The sequence below is a fragment of the Branchiostoma floridae genome, chromosome 3 (genome assembly GCF_000003815.2).
Source record: "Branchiostoma floridae strain S238N-H82 chromosome 3, Bfl_VNyyK, whole genome shotgun sequence".
Taxonomy (NCBI): domain Eukaryota; kingdom Metazoa; phylum Chordata; class Leptocardii; order Amphioxiformes; family Branchiostomatidae; genus Branchiostoma; species Branchiostoma floridae.
In genome coordinates, this window is record NC_049981.1 from 5,682,269 (window position 1) to 5,704,903 (window position 22,635).

At 38.5% G+C, this 22,635-nt stretch overlaps 2 protein-coding genes across 2 annotated transcripts; one reads left to right on the forward strand and one right to left on the reverse strand.

Annotated features, from left to right (window-relative positions):
* Positions 1-9,586: 9,586 nt before the first annotated feature.
* On the reverse strand, positions 9,587-14,595 carry LOC118412247 (lysM and putative peptidoglycan-binding domain-containing protein 2-like). The gene is made up of 3 exons (XM_035814976.1): positions 14,382-14,595; positions 11,246-11,664; positions 9,587-10,609 (listed from the first exon to the last, which is right to left on the reverse strand). The coding sequence occupies exons 1-3, from the start codon at positions 14,547-14,549 to the stop codon at positions 10,402-10,404; spliced, it is 795 nt and encodes a 264-aa protein (XP_035670869.1). The 5' UTR covers positions 14,550-14,595; the 3' UTR covers positions 9,587-10,401.
* A 184-nt stretch (positions 14,596-14,779) lies between these two features.
* Positions 14,780-20,021, forward strand: LOC118412695 (sodium channel modifier 1-like). The gene is made up of 7 exons (XM_035815713.1): positions 14,780-14,963; positions 15,458-15,528; positions 16,100-16,188; positions 16,963-17,051; positions 17,549-17,673; positions 18,466-18,846; positions 19,677-20,021. Exons 1-7 carry the CDS (start codon positions 14,913-14,915, stop codon positions 19,771-19,773), a joined length of 903 nt encoding a protein of 300 aa, XP_035671606.1. The 5' UTR covers positions 14,780-14,912; the 3' UTR covers positions 19,774-20,021.
* Positions 20,022-22,635: the final 2,614 nt, after the last annotated feature.

Below are 22,635 nucleotides of genomic sequence, written 5' to 3' on the forward strand. Positions count from 1 at the left end.
GTTACTCACGACGTCCGTATGTATATGCTATTTCTAGGCTTCTTCTGGGAATCTGCTCCTGGACTGAAGAGAGGCGAAAGGCAGCTACCAGGCAAATGTTGGGAATCTCATGAAAGACACGGAAAGTATCACAAGATTATTTTTAATTAGAGAATTAATGAAGATCAGCATTGCGTTTTGCCTAGTGTGCATTGCATCTTACCTTGAGGTTAAAAGACAAAGAGAGAATTTCCAAGTTTCTATTCAACCTCACTCACTCACTCACTCACTCAGGTCCGCATGCTCCGGGATGGAGCGTAGCGCCTGCACACACGGATCTCCACATAGGTCGGTTGAGGGCCAGCACCCAGGCGATGGTAAGGTCGAGGCCGGCAGCCCTCAGGTCGCCCCTCAGTTGTTCTTGCCAGGTATGCCAAAATAAGTGAATACGAAATCAGAATAAGAATAAGTATGAATATAAAAATCAGATATTTTACATGATTAATCTCGAGAGAGTTAGATCCTCTGCTTGTTTGTACTTTGTGCTGTTTTCCCTGTGTTGTGTTCTCCCTTGTAGATAATCACCTTTTATTGAAGTCAATACATTTCATTTGGCTTGTTTCAAAACAACACATAATTGTATGGCACTGTGCATTACGTGGGTTCCTTTATGCAACACTTTTTTTTCCATTCGTCTGTAACTTCGGTTTCTGGACATTGGATGCCAAACAGGGAGGAGCATAGTAAATTAGACATACACGTGTATATACTGACCCTGACCTCTCACTGCAAATATTGTTGTTGATGATATGATGTTATACACTCCATTTTAGATGTTATGTATGTTATCCCACACCATGTATATATGAATGTTCTTTTTCTGTATTGTCTATGTGTTTGTCAGCAGCGCTAGCCCTTTGTAATAGCCATAGGCTAGTTGGGCAGCCCTGGCTGTTTGTTCGTTACAGCCAAACCAATAAATAAATAAATAAACAGGGAGGAGCAAGTAAAAATATAGCTAATACAGGTATGTTGCTTGTTGTTTGAGTAGAAGTTTGTAAAACATGGACACGTCCGCGGTATTAGGTCCGGGAATTAACAGCCCTCACCCTCCCCATTTTAGCCTGGTGACCATACCGTCGGGCGCTCGCCGTCATCTCTTCGGTGCTGTGAGGTTAGTCGGCCCGCCCAGAAAATTATCGCATGCACGGCGAATCTAAAGGTATACTAGGTAATTTTTTAGAGTGACCAACAGATTTGGAGCCTCCTGGCTGTAAACAACAACTTCCAGCCCAACCCAGCCCTCCAGTAGGTACCGGGGGGTGGGGGGTGGGGGTGGGGGGAGTTCATCACGACGCCCCAGGCTGGCTACAGGGGAAGATCTTCTTCTTTGAAAACATTCAATTTTTATCACTTCAGAATAGGATATAATCATGCACTAATAGTATTTTGTAAGGTACCAATAAGCGGAGGTTACATTCCCTTCAAAGCTGTTAGAAATCTTGCAAAGATTACGGCGTCGGGCGTGGCGTAACTGGTAGAGCGTTCGGCACGGAACCTAGAGGTTCTGATTTCGATCCCCACCGTGCCCCACCCCGACGTTGTTCCCTTGGGATATGCACTTAACACGACCTTCCTCTCTTCACCCAGGTGTAAAAATGGATACCTGACGTCGGTCGGGGAGGTAAAAGGACTATCTTTACCTTCTGTCTGTACCGTGTATGTGGCACTGCTAATATAAGTTACGAATCTTGAGTGCAGTGCCATATTGTCCCCGTCTGTCCAAAAGAAAAATGAAACTAGAAAGGCCGACATTTGCTTGAGAGCAAATACAGCATATTTCAGCCATCTCCCTCCCCATGCAACAATAGACTATTCCAAAATTTACCCATATGCAAAAATGGAACACTTTTGTTTAAAAGTCACTTCTACTTCAAGGTCGTTGACCCTCTGCCTAGTGGAAAATTACCCAAAAAAATCCCCAAATATATCATTTTGAAGTGGTTTATGCCAGAAATTATGCATGGGTCATTTGAATAAATATCTAGTGCACCTATTTACCAAAATTTAGGTCATTTGGTTATAAGACCAGGGAACAAGAGCAAAAAGCGTACGTTTTTGGTCAAACAATGGCCAAAAATCCCCAAATTAAGCATTTTATTGTACTGTATGCCAAAAGTTTTATTGAATCCATGTGCGCATATATGTAAATTGCACTTCTATACCAAATTTCAGGTCATTTGGTTGTAAAACGAGGGTATAGGAGCCAAAAATATCATTTTTGGGGCAAAAAAATGGCAAAAAATCTCAAAATTAAGCATTTTGTTGTACCATATGCCAAAACTGTTATTGTTTTTTTGTGGGCATATGATCAAGGCACCTCTGTACCAAATTTTAGGTCATTCGGCTGTAATACCAGGGCACAGGGGGGCAAAATGTACATAAAAATTGCAAAAAAACATGAATAAAATCATTTTAAAGGCAGATATGAAAAACGTAAAAACCGTCTGGGGGTATTGGCCCACTCTAGCCTTGTGCCAAATTTCAAGTCATTTGGTCCAGGAACAACGGAGATTTGATTTGATTTGATTTATTCGGCTGTATAATCATGAGAGATACAGCCAGGGCTACCCAACTAGCCTGAGGCTATTATCAAGGGCTAGCCCTGGTAACATTACAATATACGTTATACAATAGTATACAATATACAACAGTATTAACGATACATGTAACTTTGACAACGTGTTTTGAAGATTTGACAGGAGAAAGAAAGAAAGAAGAAACATTACGAATACAATATATTTCACCATACCTATGGTATGGCTGAATAATTACGAATACAATATATTTCACCATACCTATGGTATGGCTGAAATATAAATATTTCACCATACCTATGGTATGGCTGAAATATAAAAAAAAAAGATAACGGCCTATCGTCCCCTTATGGCTGGCACAGGGTGCGCTCCTTACCTCACTCCATAATGCCACACGGTTGAAAACAATCCATATCTCCCATTACACAGACTACACAAATATACCTATTAATAACTTACTTTTATTTTTGTATCAACTTAACAGAAATGCCGAAAACTGCAAGCATGGAAGGTGAAATTGAGGTCAAATCGACCGCTATCGATGGCTTCGATGACGACCCTGTGTACAATTATATCAAAGATGACACCAATGACAAAGGGCAGGATGACGAGGAAGACACTACGAGCCCCAAAAGTGTACGACTGAACGCCTCTAAAGGGTTTGCAAACCTCTCTACGAGCCTACGGTGCTACAAAAAGACGAGCAGAAAGGTATTTTCGGTATCCTTACAACATTATCTGGATTATATGGATGATATCCGCATTCGCCCCAATTTTATTACGTTTTAAAATACTGTACTTTTATTCGTACAAAGTAGAAAAGAATGCATAAAAACAGGTGCAGAAGGAGGAGAAACCCGTTAACGGTTTTCACTATGCCCTTCTCCTCTATACGAAACAAAATATATGATAATCAATAGTTAACAAAGAAAAGTAACACATAGGATGAGATATTGATACAAAAGGATAATCAAATGATAATAGTAATATGAATTGAGGTGAGAACTAGAAAGGCCGACATTTGCTTGAGAGCAAATACAGCATATCTCAGCCATCTCCTTCCCCATGCAACAACACACTATTCCAAAATCACCCATGTGCTAAAGGGAACACTTTTGCTTAAAAGTCACTTCTACTAATAAATCTTACAAAATTCACCGTGCAAGAATGGACTCTTCCAGTACACCCCATGTGAATTTGCAAAATAGACCAGTCCAGAAATAATCCCACTAAAAACATTGCCTTTTGATTAAGTAACCCAGTCCAAAGTTGAACTAAGCAAATGCATGAAAAGGTAAAATAGACCAATCCAAAAACACTTCCGCTAAAATTGGAATATTGAATCATCACCCGCGGCCAAAACTAAATTTGAAAAAAAAATCCCCCCTCCGTGCAATAATGAACTCTTCTTACGATGCCCCTATGTAGAGTGGTGCAGTCCAAAAATACATCCGCTAAAATTTGGACTTAGACGTAATCACCAAAGTCCCAAAAATGGATTCTAAAAAGTCCCCACCTCCATTTTATAATGGATTCTTCCAGCACACCCTATGTAAAACTGCAAAATAGACCAGTCCAAAAATAACCACACTCAAACACTTTGACATAATCACCAAAGTCCAAAAACGAATTTTAAAAAAATGCCCCCCTCCATGCAAGAATTGACTCGAGCTCTTCCAGCACACCCCACGTAAATTGCAAAATAGACCAGTTCGAAAATACTCCCACTGAGAGACTTTATATAATCAACAGTCCAAAGATGAATTTAAAAAAATGTACCCCTCCGTGCCAGAATGGACTCTTCCAGATAACACCAGACTGATTGGCTGCCAAATCCCGTTCGGGATGTTTCAGGCTACGTGATTAGTTGCCTCTTTAATCAGGTCATTAGTATATAGACATGTGCACATGCTGTCTTCATCTCTCTTTCAATGCGATGTTTGTATTTAAAGAACAAATGACAAGTTTCGATGGTTGATTATCACTTTTTCATAATGATTTCAAAATTGAGTCGACCTTTAAAGTCACCATGACTATTGAATCAATGACGACCTTTATGGTACATATAAACCAACTGGGTTTAGTACAGTTCACAACAAAAGAGTATCAGAAAGACACATGAAATATCTATGATGTCATTAAACAACACAAGAATCATATTCTACTTAGTAAATCATATTCTAATTACATGTATATGACTTTTAATTCTCCCTTCGCTGTGATACTAAAATGTAGAAAGCGATTTGTAAACGGTTGTATTGTATAATGTACGCAAATTCAATGACATCCAACATCAGCATCGCTGCCTCGGATGCTTTCTGTATTGCCTTGTTTCATCAAAATCACATAATCTTCAACATACCGGTAAAAAGCCTATCCTGCATACGACAGTCGGACAGCGCCACCTGGGCGTTAACAGAGAAAATGCACCGGTCCGATCAACGTGACTGAGAGCACTCATTTTTTGATGTTTTCAATGTTACATATTTCATAATTTCATTTGCTGTCGACTAACTGTTATATCGTTGTATTCGTGCCTACAGAAAAAGACTAACAGTATTGTAGGTTGACTACTGCGGTGCTTTGATTTAGAGTACTGTCCAAGATGTACAAATGTCTGAATTTATTTTTTGTGAACAAAGTTCCGTATTGTGAGTATGTTGTTTGTGCCTTGTTCAATCCTTCGGGACGTAACTGGCGGTATTCAAGGCTGCCGTATATGTACAAAACATGTAAAAGCCGTGGGGGCGTATAAATTGCGCTGACAAATGAGCAGTACAGATATCCGGCATCCACGCCATAAATAGAAATAACTTCTTCCTAAACACAAGAGCTATCTTACACCCAAAAACTATAACCATAGCTTTTTCAGAACACAATATATAAAAACATGAATTTCTGCTGCAGTACCAAGGGAAGCCGCTAGGGGTCCAAAATCTGGTCAGTTTCAGTGACAGTTTTCATCACACCCTACCAACACACCAAGTATAAAACCAATCCACCTAGCCGTTCTTGAGGTGTCTTGCTCTCTCTCTCTCTCTCTTTCTCTCTCTCTCTCTCTCTCTCTCTCACACACACACACACAAGAACGCTAGTGAAAATATAACCCCATGAATATTTCAAGGAGAAGACTAAATGACATTATTTTATAGTTTCTTTCACAAGTTATCCGTAGACGAAAGGAAAACTTAGATTTTACTAAAACTTGAAAACAGCATAGGACTTGGAAAACTACTTGTACCATGATAGCAACTTTGAATTCCTCTCAGCAATATGTAAGTTAAGAATGAGTTCGCACCCGTTAGAAATAGAGAAAAGAATGTATAAAAAGCTACCTGCTCATGAAAGAATTTGTAAGTGCACAACGAATGCAGTCGAAAGCGAAACACATTTCATCTGTGAATGTCCACGACTCGATGCTGAAAGAAACACACTGTTTGAAAGAGTGTCCGAAATCACACCAAACTTTTCATTGAAAAAAACACACAAAAAACACACTTTCTGCATGCTAAGATCATCGAATCAATCTATCATAGAAAATGTGGGACATTTCATTTTCAACTGTCTTCAAGAAAGAAGTCAAACTCCGCAATAGTAATGTAGGTTTTAGAATCGTACTCAATATTCTGTATGTACATATGTACATACAATCAGTTAATCTTTAAATTTTGTATGCTGGAATTTAAATTACTTACCCATTTTCAATCACTCCATGTATTTGAGTTTGTTCACTTGCAATTAGCCCCTTGGGCATGAATTTTTAATAAAACATTACACAATAAACAACGGAAATATCCTTCCACTGGTAGTGACAAAGGAGATAGATGTTGTATGTTAGCTAGAAAATACTTTATTTGATTGACAGATTACGTATCTGATTCTGCCTTACATAACTTTGTACCATGAATTTAACACTTATTCAATAATTCTAATAGATCTATACAAGCGTACCGGTAACACTGTTTGTATGCTAACATGGGTGCTCAACAGAAACATTGGACGTCTGATTTACATGATGTCCACATATGTACAATGCAATTTCACAGGTATAATGTGTGGAAAGTTTAACAACTGTTTAAGGATGACATCTATGTTAGGATCGAGAATTAATTTTATAACAATGCTCCCAGGTACGAATAATGAATAAAAATGTCATGACGTAAAGACCAAACACACAGAGTATGAAATATCTAATACCAGAAAACAATAGATTCTACATTTTTTTCTTTACATCTTGGCCTAATGGAATAGATGTTTGGCTTGTATATGTTTTCCGATTATGAATATGATTAAAAAATGCATGGCATATATTTGCTCGTTTGTCAACTGCTTTGTACGATTTTTAGAGCATGGTTGAAATGTTTTTTTTAAACAACCGAAAATTGAAGGGTGCATAGATGCCATGTATATGTTATCAAATTAATATGGCCTAATTTGGCATACCAAACAAGACATAACTACGAACTAATTTACCAGAAAAATGTAGAATTATTGGAGAAATAGATGTAAACCTAAGTTTAAGATACTTGTAAGCTAGAAACTTGGCAACAAGAACAACCAGCAAAGTACCTGAAATCTAATACATTTCTGCTAACATCTTTATTGAGATAAATGTTAAAGAAAAGTTTTATAACTAAATTACTATAAATTACTATGATTCAAATCTAAACAACATCTGCAACAGTGCACAATCAAAATATGGTATACTAGTACGTTTATTGCACATTGTTATCTAATGACGTTTCTTTCCCTAAACACTTTCCTCATTCTACAATTAAAACTGGCAAGATAAATGTATACTAGTAAAAGAACATGTTGATTGTTTAATTGTGTCCTTGTCCTCATGTTGACCACCTCAAAAGAAGAAAAAAGTCCTTTTTTTCTGAAATCAGGCAAAAACATATAAGCGCTGATGTCATAGATAAAATTTACTTGCTGTAGCCTTATGTCCAAAAGCAAGGAAATGATAGTGTGCGTTGTGAATGGTGACTATTACATGGAATTATATTTAAACTTATACTTGAATTCAGTACCATATACAATGTAGTCAGTCAATAAGAAGCAATGATACATAATAAAGCTAATAACCGTAAAATGCAGCAAATCATACACTTAATATAAATATCTTATGATGAACATATACAAACATTACATGTACTGCAAGCAATATACATGTCTGAATAACAGTAGCAACAATTTATGATATGCTTATGTGCCAAGTTATAATGAGTACGAATATAAATACAAATACAAAGTGTATTTCATATTAAATGGACCGATAACAAAATGACATGCATGTACGTAGCATCACATTAAAGTGGACACTTAATAACAACAAACATGTGATAAGATAACGAAAACTCATGATGAGAATTAATGTACCTTAGGCCCAATTTGTCAATCATATTGGTGGGTAACAAAGCATAAAAGGAATACAAGAATGGACATTAGAACTTCTATAATATTCAACTAACACACATATGTAGGTCAACTACCCAAAGCATTGCAAGAGAATATATGGAAGTTTAGGGTCAAGTACTACATGTATAAGGTATACTTACATGTTACTGACAGAGGCTATCTTTACAAAACCTAAATAATCATTCTTACTGGTGACACAAACAATTGGTTCACAAAAATCTAAATACTGCATACTGGGAAGTTTCAGCACATAGATCTAGACATCCTTAAGTTAAGCAAATTTATTCATTATCTTTTAGAATTCGTGAAAGAACAAGTTACATCTGTGTGACATGAACAATTTCGAGCCATGTAGCCAACTAAAAACCTTTTTCATTTTTACCACTGTCATCACGGTAGCATGTACCTACCACAAAATTCTACAAACACTTGTGATGGTTACATACCCTGGGCACCTAGTTTGCATAGACCTCTACATCACTAAGATATCTATAGGATTCTGTGTGGGCTATCTAACAATGCACTGTACACCTTATTATACAGCTGTACAAACTAAATACATATAAAATCTCTAGTTTATCTTAAATTATTCTCCAAACAAGTTTTCAGTTGGTGGGGATACTATCATAGTGGCCTGAATTCCCTTTATACTTGGTGGGGATAGTGGGCTGTGAAAGCTCTGCTAGTAAACCTCTGCTTGGAGAAAAACCTTACATCATATATCTGTAATTGTAAATCTTTACATTAATAGATGCTGTAAAGTTCTTTAAATCACTAAGTTAGATTTTAGCAACTTTATTGTGACAAATTCACTGAGCTAAGTGTTAACAAGACACAATTTGACTGCTTCTTGAGTCATAGATCATACAATCATGTAGATTTTGTCAAATTGGCTTATAAGTAAAAGGCAGCTATTTGAAACAAAACTGGAAAATATGCCATTGTTAAATTTGTCCCATGCATTGTACCATGTTTGAAATTGTATTGAATCGACTGAGTTCACAGAACTATAGCTCTAATATCAATTTAATACCATTCTAACTGCTTCAGATAGTACAGTATTAATACTTATATATGTATTTAGACTTGACACTAGATCACAGGACCTGTCATTCCAATATTGTAGAATTCTAACTGTTGGTTGGCAAATGTTTCCGTCGTTCACTTCTATGATACTGAAATGATTTACAATACTGAACATTCATAGAGAAGTAAAATTATTATACAAATCAGGTCTCTAGCAATACTGAGAGATTACTGAACATCCTATACAGGCTTTTCATTTGACGCCATCTGCGCCATGTTGGATTACAGCATACGTCTGTGTAAAGCAGATGGAGATACCATTGCTTGATTAATTCATTCTGACGCCTACATGGTCGCTGAGAGATTCAAATTGTAATCATTATGACGTCAACGAAAAGCCTTCATAGCTACATGTACAGTCAAACCTGTCTACAGCGGCCACTGAAGGGACTGCCCAAATTTGACCGCTATAGACAGGTGGCCACTATACAGGAGTGGGCATCTGTATAGAGAAAATACTGATTAATTGACCAAGAGCAATAAGTTAATGTTTTAGTATCCAATGATCTTTACCCACATATTCATTGAACATGTAGGTCATTTTTAGATTTACAGTTCAAGCAATTTGCAACCGTAAAAACTAAACGCAAACTGGCCAATTTCTCTGTTAATGCTTAGGTCAATGGGAAAAACCCAAGGGACTGACAAAAAGTGGCCACTATACAAAGGTGACCCCTAATATAGGTTTGACAGTACATGCATGCAAATCTCTATTATCATTTCCTAAAGCACTAGCCTGGTATCCATCATATGTTAACTCTGTTCACTCTTTTGATCGCTAATCCTAGCAGAATACTAGTAGTCTGGCACCAATTAAGTTGTCTGAATGACTGACATTTAAATATTTGAATGAAACATAGACGAGAGCTCTGATTGGCTAAGAAACTGACTGGTAATGGGATCAAACAAGCAGTCAAAATTTTGACCCCACTTCTAATAAAGGAACCCAAAGGTGTATATGGTGTCCTGGTACAATACAATAATAGATATTCAATGCCAAAACTAGCTAAGGGAGGAGTTTAAATGGGGAGAATGCAACACTATTCTGCAGGGAAACAATCAGAGGATCAGAGTGAACTTCAGACTATATGCCAGTTCACAGTTCGACGTACATTGTGATGCACTATGGGTATATATAGATGTCAAAGCTTTAGGCCATTAGCATACATTGTGCAGGGGCCTTAAACTTTGACCTCCACCCAGAATGCATCACAGTAAAATGACTTATCAGAGTGCAACCACAATAGTATTTCTAACCCTAAAATACGAATATTTCTATCAATATCAATCTGAGGGCTACTTTTGACTTTGCTGTATTCTACAACTGAAAGAGGTCGTCCGCATTCCCCTTGTCCAGTTGGTCAAGCATGCCGCTGGTGTGGCTGGACGTCAGGAAGCCTTTCCTCCTTCCTTTGGACTTCTTAAAGTACAAGGAGGGTTCATCCGTGCTGTTGGTTCTCCTTCTTTGGTAACTCGAGGCTGACCAGGGATCTGCCGATGCAGCGAGCCCGTCAAGATCGTAATCACTGGAAATACATAAGGCAGACTCTAGGCTTCTCTCTCATTGGTGGAAGTAAGGCCTAGGAAAATAAATGTTGTGTTTCCGTTTAGGCCCTTAAAAAAATTGGGGTCGTGAGCCGGTGATTTTTCAAAAGTTTTTGCTAGTATTTCCAGAAAACTGTAAACACAACATTTTTGCCTTGGCCTTATAACAGGGCTCGAAATACTTCAAAAGTATCACTGTTTTCTGCAACCTGTTTTTCATATAACCAACCATGCATTTTCTTTCTCCGCTAACTTGTGACTCGTTAAGGAAAACCAAACATTTTGTGAAAATTGCATATGCGTATTTTGAACCCTGCATTATCTTAAACAATCAGTTGGTAAAAAAAAAACAATCATGCTATAAAAGAATGCATACATACACTTGCATGCTGTTAATGTTTCAACTTATTGTCTTGTATTCATAGCATAAATTGCAAAGGCAGCATAGTAGAAGAATACATGCACTTGAGAAGTATTTTATTCTGAAACTACAACATGCATGACAGAAATGATGAGATTGCCAAAAGGTTTCTAAAACCTGTTTCTCTAACTTTACCAAAATAAGATGACTAACAATCTAAGATGGACTGCACAACAGATCACAAGACTTCAGTCACCTTTTATTTTCACTCAGTTTTTGTACTGCACTTTTCCTTTCTGATATCTGCAAGTCCAACTTCTTTAGGAAGTCTGTCACTGAAGATGCTTCATCCTTATTGGTTACTCCAGAAGAGGCTGCACTTGCTCCTTTACTCTCATTGGCTACTGGTTCATCTTTGTTTGATGTCTGATTGGTTGTTTCTAAGTCTCTGCTTCCATTCGTTGTACCATCATTTGTTGGTCTGTCCTGATTGGTTGGTTCGAACGGGGACCCTAATATTGCGCTGTGATTGGGCAGAATGTCAGACTGGCCCAACCCGTTGACCAATGAGGTGGAAGCAGTGGGTTGTGGTTCAGATACAGGGATGTTGAGTGTTTTTCTAAGGAAGAGACTGTCGTTGGTGTACAGCTTGTTTGCTCTTCTGATCTGTTCCATCTGCAATAGACAACAACAAATAAAAGATATAGCAAATCGTTATTAGCTATTTGTACTAGTGTCTAATTTCTATCAAACTACTGTAAAACTGAAATCAGCAATACAAATTTGATGACTTTTAAGCAGTGGTTTCAAGGCTGCAATATTTCTCATACAACAGAATGTTCATAACAGCAAACTGAGGACTTTTTGGGATTACCATGAATGTACGGTTCTGATGTCATGTGAGTTGTGACAGAAAAACTTGTAGCCATGTCCTGTATGTTCTGTACTAACTTATTAGAGTTAGATTTGGGCTGTACCGCTCGCCTGACATGCCAGGGCTCAAAATACTTTTTTATGCATATCTGCACTGCACTGGTGCAGGTAACATTGAAAATTACCTGCACCAGACAACTTTTACCTACACCACTCTGAATTTAGGAAGTATGGATCATATTAAGATTGTTGAGGAACCATTGCTATTCTTTATTCTATACTTAATAGGTGGTAACAGTCAATGCAGCTAATGACAATCTACATACGCCTACACAATAGGACATTTATGTATAAAACCCTGATGAGTACATGGACCTGTACAGGTTAGGTGCAGGTAGACATCAGAAATATCTGCACAGCTCCAATTTTACCTGCACTATAACCTGCATAATGCAGGTGGTATTGCAGGAGCCCTGCATGCACACAACCGGAAAGATTTGCAGTCCTTAGGATGGGATGCTAAGCCATTATCCACTGTTAATGCTTTTTGAAAAGAGCTAAAGTACTGTAGGGGAATTTCCCTAGTATAAATGATTGATCCTGTAACTTGGTGTAAATACTAACAGTATACATAGCATCTTTCTTCTCTGTCACAGCCAGTGGAAGACTATAGCTCTTCAGTGATAAGCTTAAACTGGATGGAGAATGAGATCACTTTCCTTTTTATACTACAGTATCAGCTTACTACCGGCAGTAGTGTTAGCCAACACATACTACTGTAAATGCATTTAAGTTCGCGGAGATTTAATTTCGCAGTAGCGGGGAACTGGACATTTCGCGGTGGTTTTAATTTCGTGGTATCACCATACACTGTAGTCTCTTACTGTTATGGATAAATGTTCGCGGCGGTTTTAAATTCACGGTGAAGCGGCCGCCGCGAAAACCGCAAACAGTAATCCACCGCGAAAGTTTCTGCATTTACAGTATCACTTGCATGTTACCATTTCATCATGCAGCAAACAGTCATGAAATAGTATGGCCAAAGGTCAGGTCTAATCTAAGAGCCCTTTCTGGACTGAAGTGAGAATTTGGCTGACAGCCAGTCAGTAGCAAATTGGCTGGATTTGCTGCAAATTGGCTGGATTTGCTGGCTGGATTTGCTGCTGGTCTTTGTAGCTGTAGCAATCACAGCTTGAAATTTGTTACCAGATGCATAAGGCACAAACTAGATTGCACGCATGCATGCATAAAATCCTCTGAAGACACAACAGACACACATAGACACACTCACACATGCAAACGTGCATGCACACAGTCACAAAGAATTATATTATTTATAATATACACACACCATGTACTAGTACACACAAACACATACACGATGGTCATGCACACACACACACACACACACTGTCACACCAATATAGACATACTAAGTAAGAGAGACAGGCAACAAAGAGAGATGCACTCACACACAATCACATACTATTACTCCTAAATAAAAACAAACACACATATACACACACAGTGACACAGTGACATGCACAGACAGAGACACACACACACACACACAGACCACAATAACAGGAAAGCTGTTTGATATAAGTTATGAACCATTACATTCCAGACCTAAAATGTAGTGTTTTCTAACGTTGCCAATCATACCATTTGAAGGTTAAAAAATAACTTAACGTTTAAAGGCATATAGACTGCTACCACATAGTCAAATACTGGAACATGACTGTGTATGCAATCCAAAGTCTGCTATAGCTACTGGCTCCAGCTAGCTGTGTGGCATGGCAGGCATTTGGGGAATGGTAATGTTTAAATAGATAGCTTATCATACGACACACCAGTGTAAGTGCAACTACAAGCTACACAGACCACGTTGTGATGGACAGGCGCATACACTGTAAGTGTAATGCATCGTTTCATTAAGCTAAAGAGGTTCAAATCACATGGCTAGTTGACCATTATGACTATATGCCAACAAGGCCATATAACGTTACCTAATATTATTTTTTTAGGGACAGTTTACACAGTTATGTGTTCATGAAATTAAATGTTTGAACAAACACACAGCATCTGAACTGTATTATAAAGCTGTCAGTGTCAAATTTGAGAATACCACCTGAATCTAATTGACGGTCTTTGATCCAAAAATTTGATTGCACGTAAACCTTGTACTACTGTTTATATAGAACCAAGTCATATGACCAACCATATGTTTACCTTGGCTTTTAGTACCATGCTTGAAAATGTCAAATTGACTACCTTTTATAAGCAAATTTCTCAATACACCAATGTTGTGTCCTCTTATGTTTTCATAGTTACATAATAACGTTATAACTTACAATTTGACAAAAATATAACATTTCAAATAAAGCTATGACTGCCTGCAAAAAATACATTTCATACACTTGATGTTATCAGCTTTGCCATTTGACAGGACAAGGTTTGTAAGGTAATACAAGATTCTGTCGAAAGGGGACGTCAACTTAGAAGGTCAAAAAACTCACCGTTACGCCATATTTTAGAGAAATTCCTTGAAGAGTATCGTTGGGAGAGACTTGGTGGGTGAAGTATCGCTCTTGGAGAGTTAACTTCTTGGTGCTACCGTAAGATCTGCCGACTTTTCCGCCACCGGGAGTCGAGAGCAACGATTTCTTGCTCTCTTTGCCAGCCATTTTGGACGAAGTGGTGGTCAGCAAACGTAACAATTTATGACGATAATATTTTCGCACCGCATGCATTAAGAAATAAAATATCACTGAAATCAACATTGATAAAGTTTATAATACTTTGGAAGGAAATATTACTTTTGTAGTGCGCAAACTACGTTATTTTAGGAAGATTATATATTTTCTTTTTGTTGCGTTCATCTCTCGCCTTGCGAAATCTCGCGGGATTTAGCGTTGACACGTTTCTCACTTCCGGGTTTGTAATATCAACATGTCGAAATTTATCATCGATTTCTGCTGTTTATTTGAGCTATATGAATTGCAATAGAGCCATTATTGGAACCTTATTAGTATCTTAATGATGTGAAGATGTCGTTCAAGCGAGAGGGAGATGATCGGAGTCAACTAAACTGCCTCAAGGTGCGACAATCGTTCAGATATATTTGAGATTTTGACTGCCATGCATTGCTTTTGTTTTCCTTCTACTATAATTGTTCCGAAAATAAACACGTGTGTTGCTTAGACATCTTCGGTTTGGTATGAGTTGTTACTCCCGCTCCCCATCTAACGCATATGTAAGCGTCACATTGCATCCGTGTTGAAAATTATAGTCACAATTCGTCAGTTTTTGATCTAGAAAAATCTTTTATTGCAAGTGCCTTTCCCGATAACATTAATCATGATTGGGGAAAATATGTCTGATTGCTGAGCTATCAAAAATTCATCATCATCATCATTCGTCCCATAGCCTTATTAATCAGCCGTAGGGGCAGCACAATATGTTATGCTGTATCAATAGGCATTTTAGTCCTCTGGCGGCGCCTATCTCATCTCCGGGGAATCTAAAATTGATACCCTGTAAATTGCAATACTGCAAACAATGTTGATGTTCTATTCTCTTATGTATTAAACAGAAAAGAAGAGTGACTGAGCTGCTAGCTGGAGACATCCCAGATGATGAAGCAGTCCTGATGAAGAATGGAAGGTGGGTGTCGCAACCATGAACATAAAAATATAAAGAAATAAACCAATGAATTACTATCAACATATAAACAGGGCTCTAGCCAGCTCGAATTTTTTTCCGTCAGCCAATTCCCATTAATTATCGCGAAAACGGCAAAAACACTTTTCCAGGAGTTAGAGAGACTGAACTGAGACCTTGAAAAATGGGTTTTAATGAGATAATCGTATGCGAAAGGGCGCCGACACACTTCGTCAACACTAATAACAATAGCAAAACAAACAGTGTGTGGCTTTTACGGCCGTGGACGGCGTCTTCAAGCCGCCTGTAGCTTCCACCAAGAATCTTTGTCCGTCAAGGTTGACGGATTGGTTCTAAAAATTTTCTGTCACACGCAGCAAATTTCCATCAATTGACGGAAAAACCGACGCTGGCTAGAGCCCTGCATGTAAATGAACATGATACATTGTGTCATTTATTAACTCTCCAGTTGTGTACAAAGATTTCTGTTACTATTTCTGTTATTATATGATGAAAACATTTGCTCGTTAAGAGCTGCACCTAATTCCACTCCACCCTTCTGTCTGTCTGCCAGGTTGGCCTGCCTGGTCTGCAGCCACAAGCCAGTGTTTGACACAATCGATATGCTGACTGTGCACAGGGGTGGCAAGAAACATCTCAACAGTAAGTACATACAGAACTCTTTAATCTCCAAGCAGCTGCTTTGGTGGTACATCATAATGAGCTTGACACCAAGTCAAAACATTGTTATCTACCACCTCTATGTTTCCTTCGAGAATATAGCAAAATGATAACTGTCACTTGTAGCACTATGTACTGGTACACTGAACCGGTACTGGACTTGTGAAAAGTTTCGGTTCAAAAGTTCAGTTAAAACCGTAATGTCAAGAACTGGTTTTTTGACTTGCAAAAACTAGCACTCTTAAAACTTACAAGCCTATACTTGAACCTGAGTCTCTTAACTCAAGTCCAGATCTGAACCTGAATGTGAGCACAGGTACACAGTACTTAATTCACTTGCATATAACGCTACTTAATCTTTATCCGCAGGGTAACCTATATCCGTTGTAGATGAAAAGGGGTTTTAGGGATATCAAGTTAGCGGGCGGCAGTTTCAAAATGCAATATCTTGAAAACATTTCAATTTTAGACCAAGGTGGTTGATTTGATAACCCTGCTTTTAAAAGTGACGGATATAAGATACCCAACGGATAAAGGTGACCTAGCGTTAAGTTGTCCTGTAGTATTGTTATCATCATCATCAGGCATCAGCAGCAATATTGTTATATCTTTTTTAGAATAGTTAATAAAACCAGCCATCTTCTACCTGCAACAAAATAGATGACAGTAGTTTGAGCATGTGTTGGAAAAGTGTTGAGCAATTAAATATTAATTGATCATTGAACTCAGACTGATATGTGGCTTATGATTTTTCAGACCAGCAGAAGTTTTACTTCAAGAAACAGGAGCTGGCTGATCTCATTCTGAAGAGGAGACAGGAACAGTTTCTATCAGCACAAGATGAGGTACGGACTTCTACGTACAGGTTTGGTCTATAAATTGCCATGTGGTCCTTATATAGAGGTGTTCACTAGTACAGGTTTGACTGTACATGTATATCAATGGCAAGGTGGTCCTTTTGTAGAGGTGCTCACTTGTATAGGTTTGAATGTATATCAATGGTCAGTTGGTCCTTATGTAGCGGTTGTTACTTATACAGGTTTGACTGTATATCAATGGCCAGGTGGTCCTTATGTAGAGGTGCTCACTTATACAGGTTTGACTGTATATCAATGGCCAGGTGGTCCTTATGTAGAGGTGTTCACTTAGTACAGGTTTGACTGTATACTACTAGTAGGCTATTTCATAATGCTTAGGTTAATGAGAAAAATCCAAGGGACCGACAAAAAGTGAACGCAGTGGCCAGGTGGCTGCGATGCAAAGGTAGCCGCTAAATGCAGGTTTGACTCAGTATATCATATCCTGTTGGTTTATAACGGTATTTATTTTTTGCTGATTTCAGGAGGACCCCACGCCCTTTCTCACCCAGACCAGACAGATCACCCAGCATGCCTTGCTGACAGCAGCCACTCCCTACAATCCCTGTGTGAAGCAAGGAAGGAAGAAAGAAGAGGACCAGGCAAAGGGGTAAGGTGTCATGAAAGCAAATCGTTTTATGTGGCAAACTTGTCTTGTGGTTAGGTTCATGCTGTCTGTGTGCCAAATTGTGGGCAATCTTTTTTGATCCATAAGTGGTAAGTACCGCCTCCGTACGAACTTGTAGGGAATCCGACGGATTTCGGAGCACGCAGGCACGCCGTAGAACTTTACGTGAAGCCAAAACTTTGTGTACCATCGGGCTACGCACCTGCCCTGTACAGCCTGAACATTTTTAGAAATACGTGGCAGACGTGGCCTCCAAAGAAAACATACAGACAAATTGCACTTACGGCGGGTTGTGCCCTTTGCTTTAGAATCCTATTAGGTTCTGAGTGTGAATACCTTGCAGGCCCCAATGTTGTTCTCTTGGGAAAGTCACTAGTTTACACCTATTTCTTGACGATAGGGAAATTGTGCACCTAGCATCAGTTAGGGAGTAACTCAGTCTTAGGTGCGACATAAAGCCGTATAGATCCCATATTTAAGGGAAGTCACACTGTGTTTCATTACACTGAAGAAATTCTTACTCTTAGGCTTAAAAGAACCCACCACATTTGTAAATAGAGAGGGTTCAATTCTGTAATTTATCAATTGTATCAAACTTTTATTGTATTTCTAACCTACTGTCTCTTTTCATATCAAAAATTCAAAAATGTTTTTCAGCAATACATGTGTGTGAATTGTGTTGCAGGTTGTTGTAGAACTTACCTGCACATTACTGAATGCAAGTGAGCATTTCAATTGTGTATCAACATTTACCTATCTTTTCATTATCTATAGGACAGAAACTGGTTTCTTCCAGAGAAGCAGGGAAAGTGATGAGGAAAGTTTTGTAGTACAACCTTACAAGTCAAAAAGAGGACCTGTGGCACCAAAACAAAATGAAAGCCAAAATCCAACAACTAGTTCAAACACTGACAAGGAATCCAATCCTCAACACATGCTTTCTATCACAAATTTGCCAACTAAAGAAAAACTTATGAAGCTACATAAGGAATCAACTAAACCAAAAGACCCTACAAAATCTTGGAAGGAGGTTCAGCCAAAAGGGACTTCAAGATTGGTGCTTCAGAAAAAGCGGAAACCAGTCACAGAGGAAGGGAAACCAGAGCTATCAGAGGAAAGACGGAAGGAAATTGCACATCATCTTAAGCTAACAAGGTAAGAGCAAGGTCATGATACTTGAAGGCTGCACCATTTTAATTCCTTAGATGGCTTTAATCAATTGATCAGTTTGAGGGGAAAGCCATTCTACCTTTTTTAGTTAAGCTAAGGGCACAACCAGCCGTACGTGCAATTACGTGCTGTCTAGGTGCCAAAATGTGGACAATCTTTTGGGATCCGTAAGTGGTAAGCACCGCGTTCGTACGAGCTTGTAGGGAATCCGACGGAGCACGCAGACACGCAGTAGAACTTTTCATGCAGGCAAGATCTTGTGTGCTATTGGGCTGTGGTTTCCTACCCCGTACGTGCCAGTACGGGCAACGTGCCTGCCTTGTACAGTCTGAACATTTTCAGAAATATGTGGCGGACGTGGTCTTCCAAAAAAACCTATGGACAAATTGCACGTACGGCGGGTTATGCCCTTTAGTATGCACAGTTACAGGGAGTTGATATAGTAAGATTCACCTCCCCACCCTCTGTTGTTGCCAAAGTGAACCAAGAACCAAGAAAGTACATCATTGTTACCTACATTGTATACCTACCTGTGTTTACAGTCAACTGTCCTTCACTGTATCAACTTCTAAGGCACGAGTTTGAAGTGGCCTACAGCAGCTGCCATGGTTATATTACACTAAAGGACCTGTTTCACACCTAGTTGTATGTGTTGTTTTTAAGCTATCTAGTGACAGCACTTGGTAGCAATGACAATTCCACTCTACTATGGTTCTAGGAGAATAAAAGTTTTTGTACACATCAGAACTAGGTTTATAAGTGACAGGTGAACAAAACATCATTGTTGATGTTTGTTTTGTTTTGTCCCATTTCAGCTCTGGTTGGAAGAGGGACAGAGGTGGCCAATGGGTGAAGGATGAGGATGTAGAATTTGACTCTGATGAGGAAGAACCGCCCCCTCCCCCTTTATGACCTTGGGTTGAGGTCACATTGAAATGACTTTATTCTGCACAATTTACATTTATCTTATAAAACATGATTTTGCTTTTAAGTATATTAAAATATGTAGGAATCCACTTTGAAAGTCACCCAAGATTGCATTGAGTATATCAATTCAAGTGTGCAACAACCCAATTTTGTAATGTGTATCTTAAAACTTGACTTTCCTTCTGAAGTCATGTAGGATTTTGCTCCAATAAAACATTTTGTATTGAAACAAGCAAGACATCTCTACTTAGTTTGACTTAGGTAATCATTACAAAGTCAAAGCCTTTTTGATATAACGTTAACAATATGTAGCTTTAGAAGCATGCAATTTTTTTTCCCATTCTGCTTATCATTGCACCCCCCCCCCACGCACACACAATCTTTCGAATGGAGGGTCCTATGTGACAACAATAACTTTTATGAACTCAGACATCTCTGAGTGAGACATTAAGTTTGAACATGTTCCAGAAGTGTCTACAGAAAGATAGTGCTAGATGTATTTTCAGAAAGATTTCGATTCGAAAATGAACGGACAGACCATTTCTCATGGCCCTTCTAACATATTTGGTCTGTGTAAATTTATCAACTGCAGATTTATCAACTTGGACGTGTCTACATTAGTCTTATGTCTATGATTTTGTGTAAATGTCTCCCTGTGTTATAGGCGCCTTGAGCAATCTTATTTTTGATTGGGAGTTTAAAATGAAGACACTTATAATACTAGGCACTTAACTTCAGCGACCTTATACCTTCATGAAACATTTAGAGCTTTTGTAGATTTTATGCAAATGACTTAAACATCTACATAATTCATGCATGATGATCTTGAACAGCAATGACTTACATACACATGTCACAGTATATATCTGTATCTATATAGCCGGTATTACGATGTAACGGTACAAAACCGGTTTGACAGGTTAAGAAAAACCGGACCTGAAAAAAAATCCGGATGTTGGACCGATTCGAAAATGAACGGATTATACCGGCAGGCATTCACGTGTTTGGGGGCTTTATATTTACCACTCCAAGAAAATAACTATTGAAGTAGAGGAGAGGTGATAGTCATTTTACCAAGCTTCTACCGTCAAACTTGGTCTAAAACAGAGGAGTTAGCTAAAAACATGAGTAGGATAGGATTTTAAAACGCCTATGGACGCTGGATACTCAACAAAAAAGAACCCTCGGCTATTTTTGACCATTGTTTTGAGTATGGACCATCTCTGCAAGTTTTCACAGTAAATCTGGTTCAGGTGCGGACATGGACTTGATCTTCTGTACCTGAACCGTATCTGTACCTGAATTTTCTGTACCGTTACCTACCCCTAGTAAGCAACACTATCCCTCGCAAAGCTCAGTCATACAGGAGACACATACTGGGACACTTTTCTATTGTGATTCCAATGTATGACTGAAGGATACACATGTAAAACCAAGTCATACAGTAGACACATACTGGGACACTTTTCTATTGTGATTCCAATGTATGACTGAAGGATACACATGTAAAACCAAGTCATACAGTAGACACATACTGGGACACTTTTCTATTGTGATTCCAATGTATGACTGAAGGATACACATGTAAAACCAAGTCATGCAGGAGACACATACTGGGACACTTTTCTATTGTGATTCCAATGTATGACTGAAGGATACACATGTGAATCTCAATGGAATCACAGTCCCTAATTGGCGATAAGGAAACTTTTTGGATATACATGTATATCCTCCAAAGCAAACATAAAGAACCCTCTGACTAGGGAAAAAGACAAGATACACACAGGGGATATCTCCTCTTCAGATGGTTGTGTTTTTAGTGTTTCCCTTGAGTTTCAACTATTGAACTGAGCTTTGTGAGGGTATGGAATGAACAAAAAGACAGTTGTCTTATCTTCGTGGGCAGCATTTGTAGCAATCCCTCTTTATTTGCCACTTAACTGGTTCAGTACAATAGTTGATTCTAGAGCAGAGAGAATGCAATCCAGAGTCTTTTTTTCTACAAAGCAAACCACGTCCATCGTTTCATCTTCGGAAGTCTCTTGTCGACACGGAAATTATCAGTCGTGCTGTCAGGAAGAAGACATCTCCGAAGCCCTGGGGACTTAACATCCTTTAATCAACAAAGTGATATTGTGTGCTTCTGTTCATGAAATAGCACAGTATCATTCTGTCTACGTATCTGGATGGGCTACAAGTACTAAAAGCCTCTCAGATACATACAGTTACTATTCGGAGTCGGTAGTAAACTGTATACTCTACAAAGACAGATTCATCCGTTTTAACGGACTACAGCACAGGCTTTTATTTGACAGGTTAGTGCCTGTCACAGTCTTATAGAAATCGGCGACGTTCTTTTTTCTCTTTCAAGACTTGAGAAGATCTCCAGAATGACTCCGAGCATTCATAAAACATGAGCCACACTGCCTCTTCATTTCATCTTATCCGGTAGGCTGGAAATTAGTCGGAGTGTGTTAGGAAGAGCCTGGGGGAACCACCCTATCCATATCCTGTAATCATAATTATACTTCTCTGTTCATCATGCATATTACAACACAAAACACACCCAGAATATTTGTTACAGTACTTAAGTTTTGTAAAATTCACAAAGAACAATGTCACTGAAGAAAGGTGGTGGATGGTAAATGAAACGTCTGACCGTTTCTAAAATCACATCTAGTTTTTTTTTTTTCATTTGCTTTCATATTGTCTATCTAACTACGTTAATGTCTAAACTTTATCGAAATTCATGACACAGAAGCATGGAAAGATATTTTAGTCCATGTCTAATTGATTGGACACAAGACTCCTAAATTTTAGTTACGGTGGTATCTCACTGCAATTGGG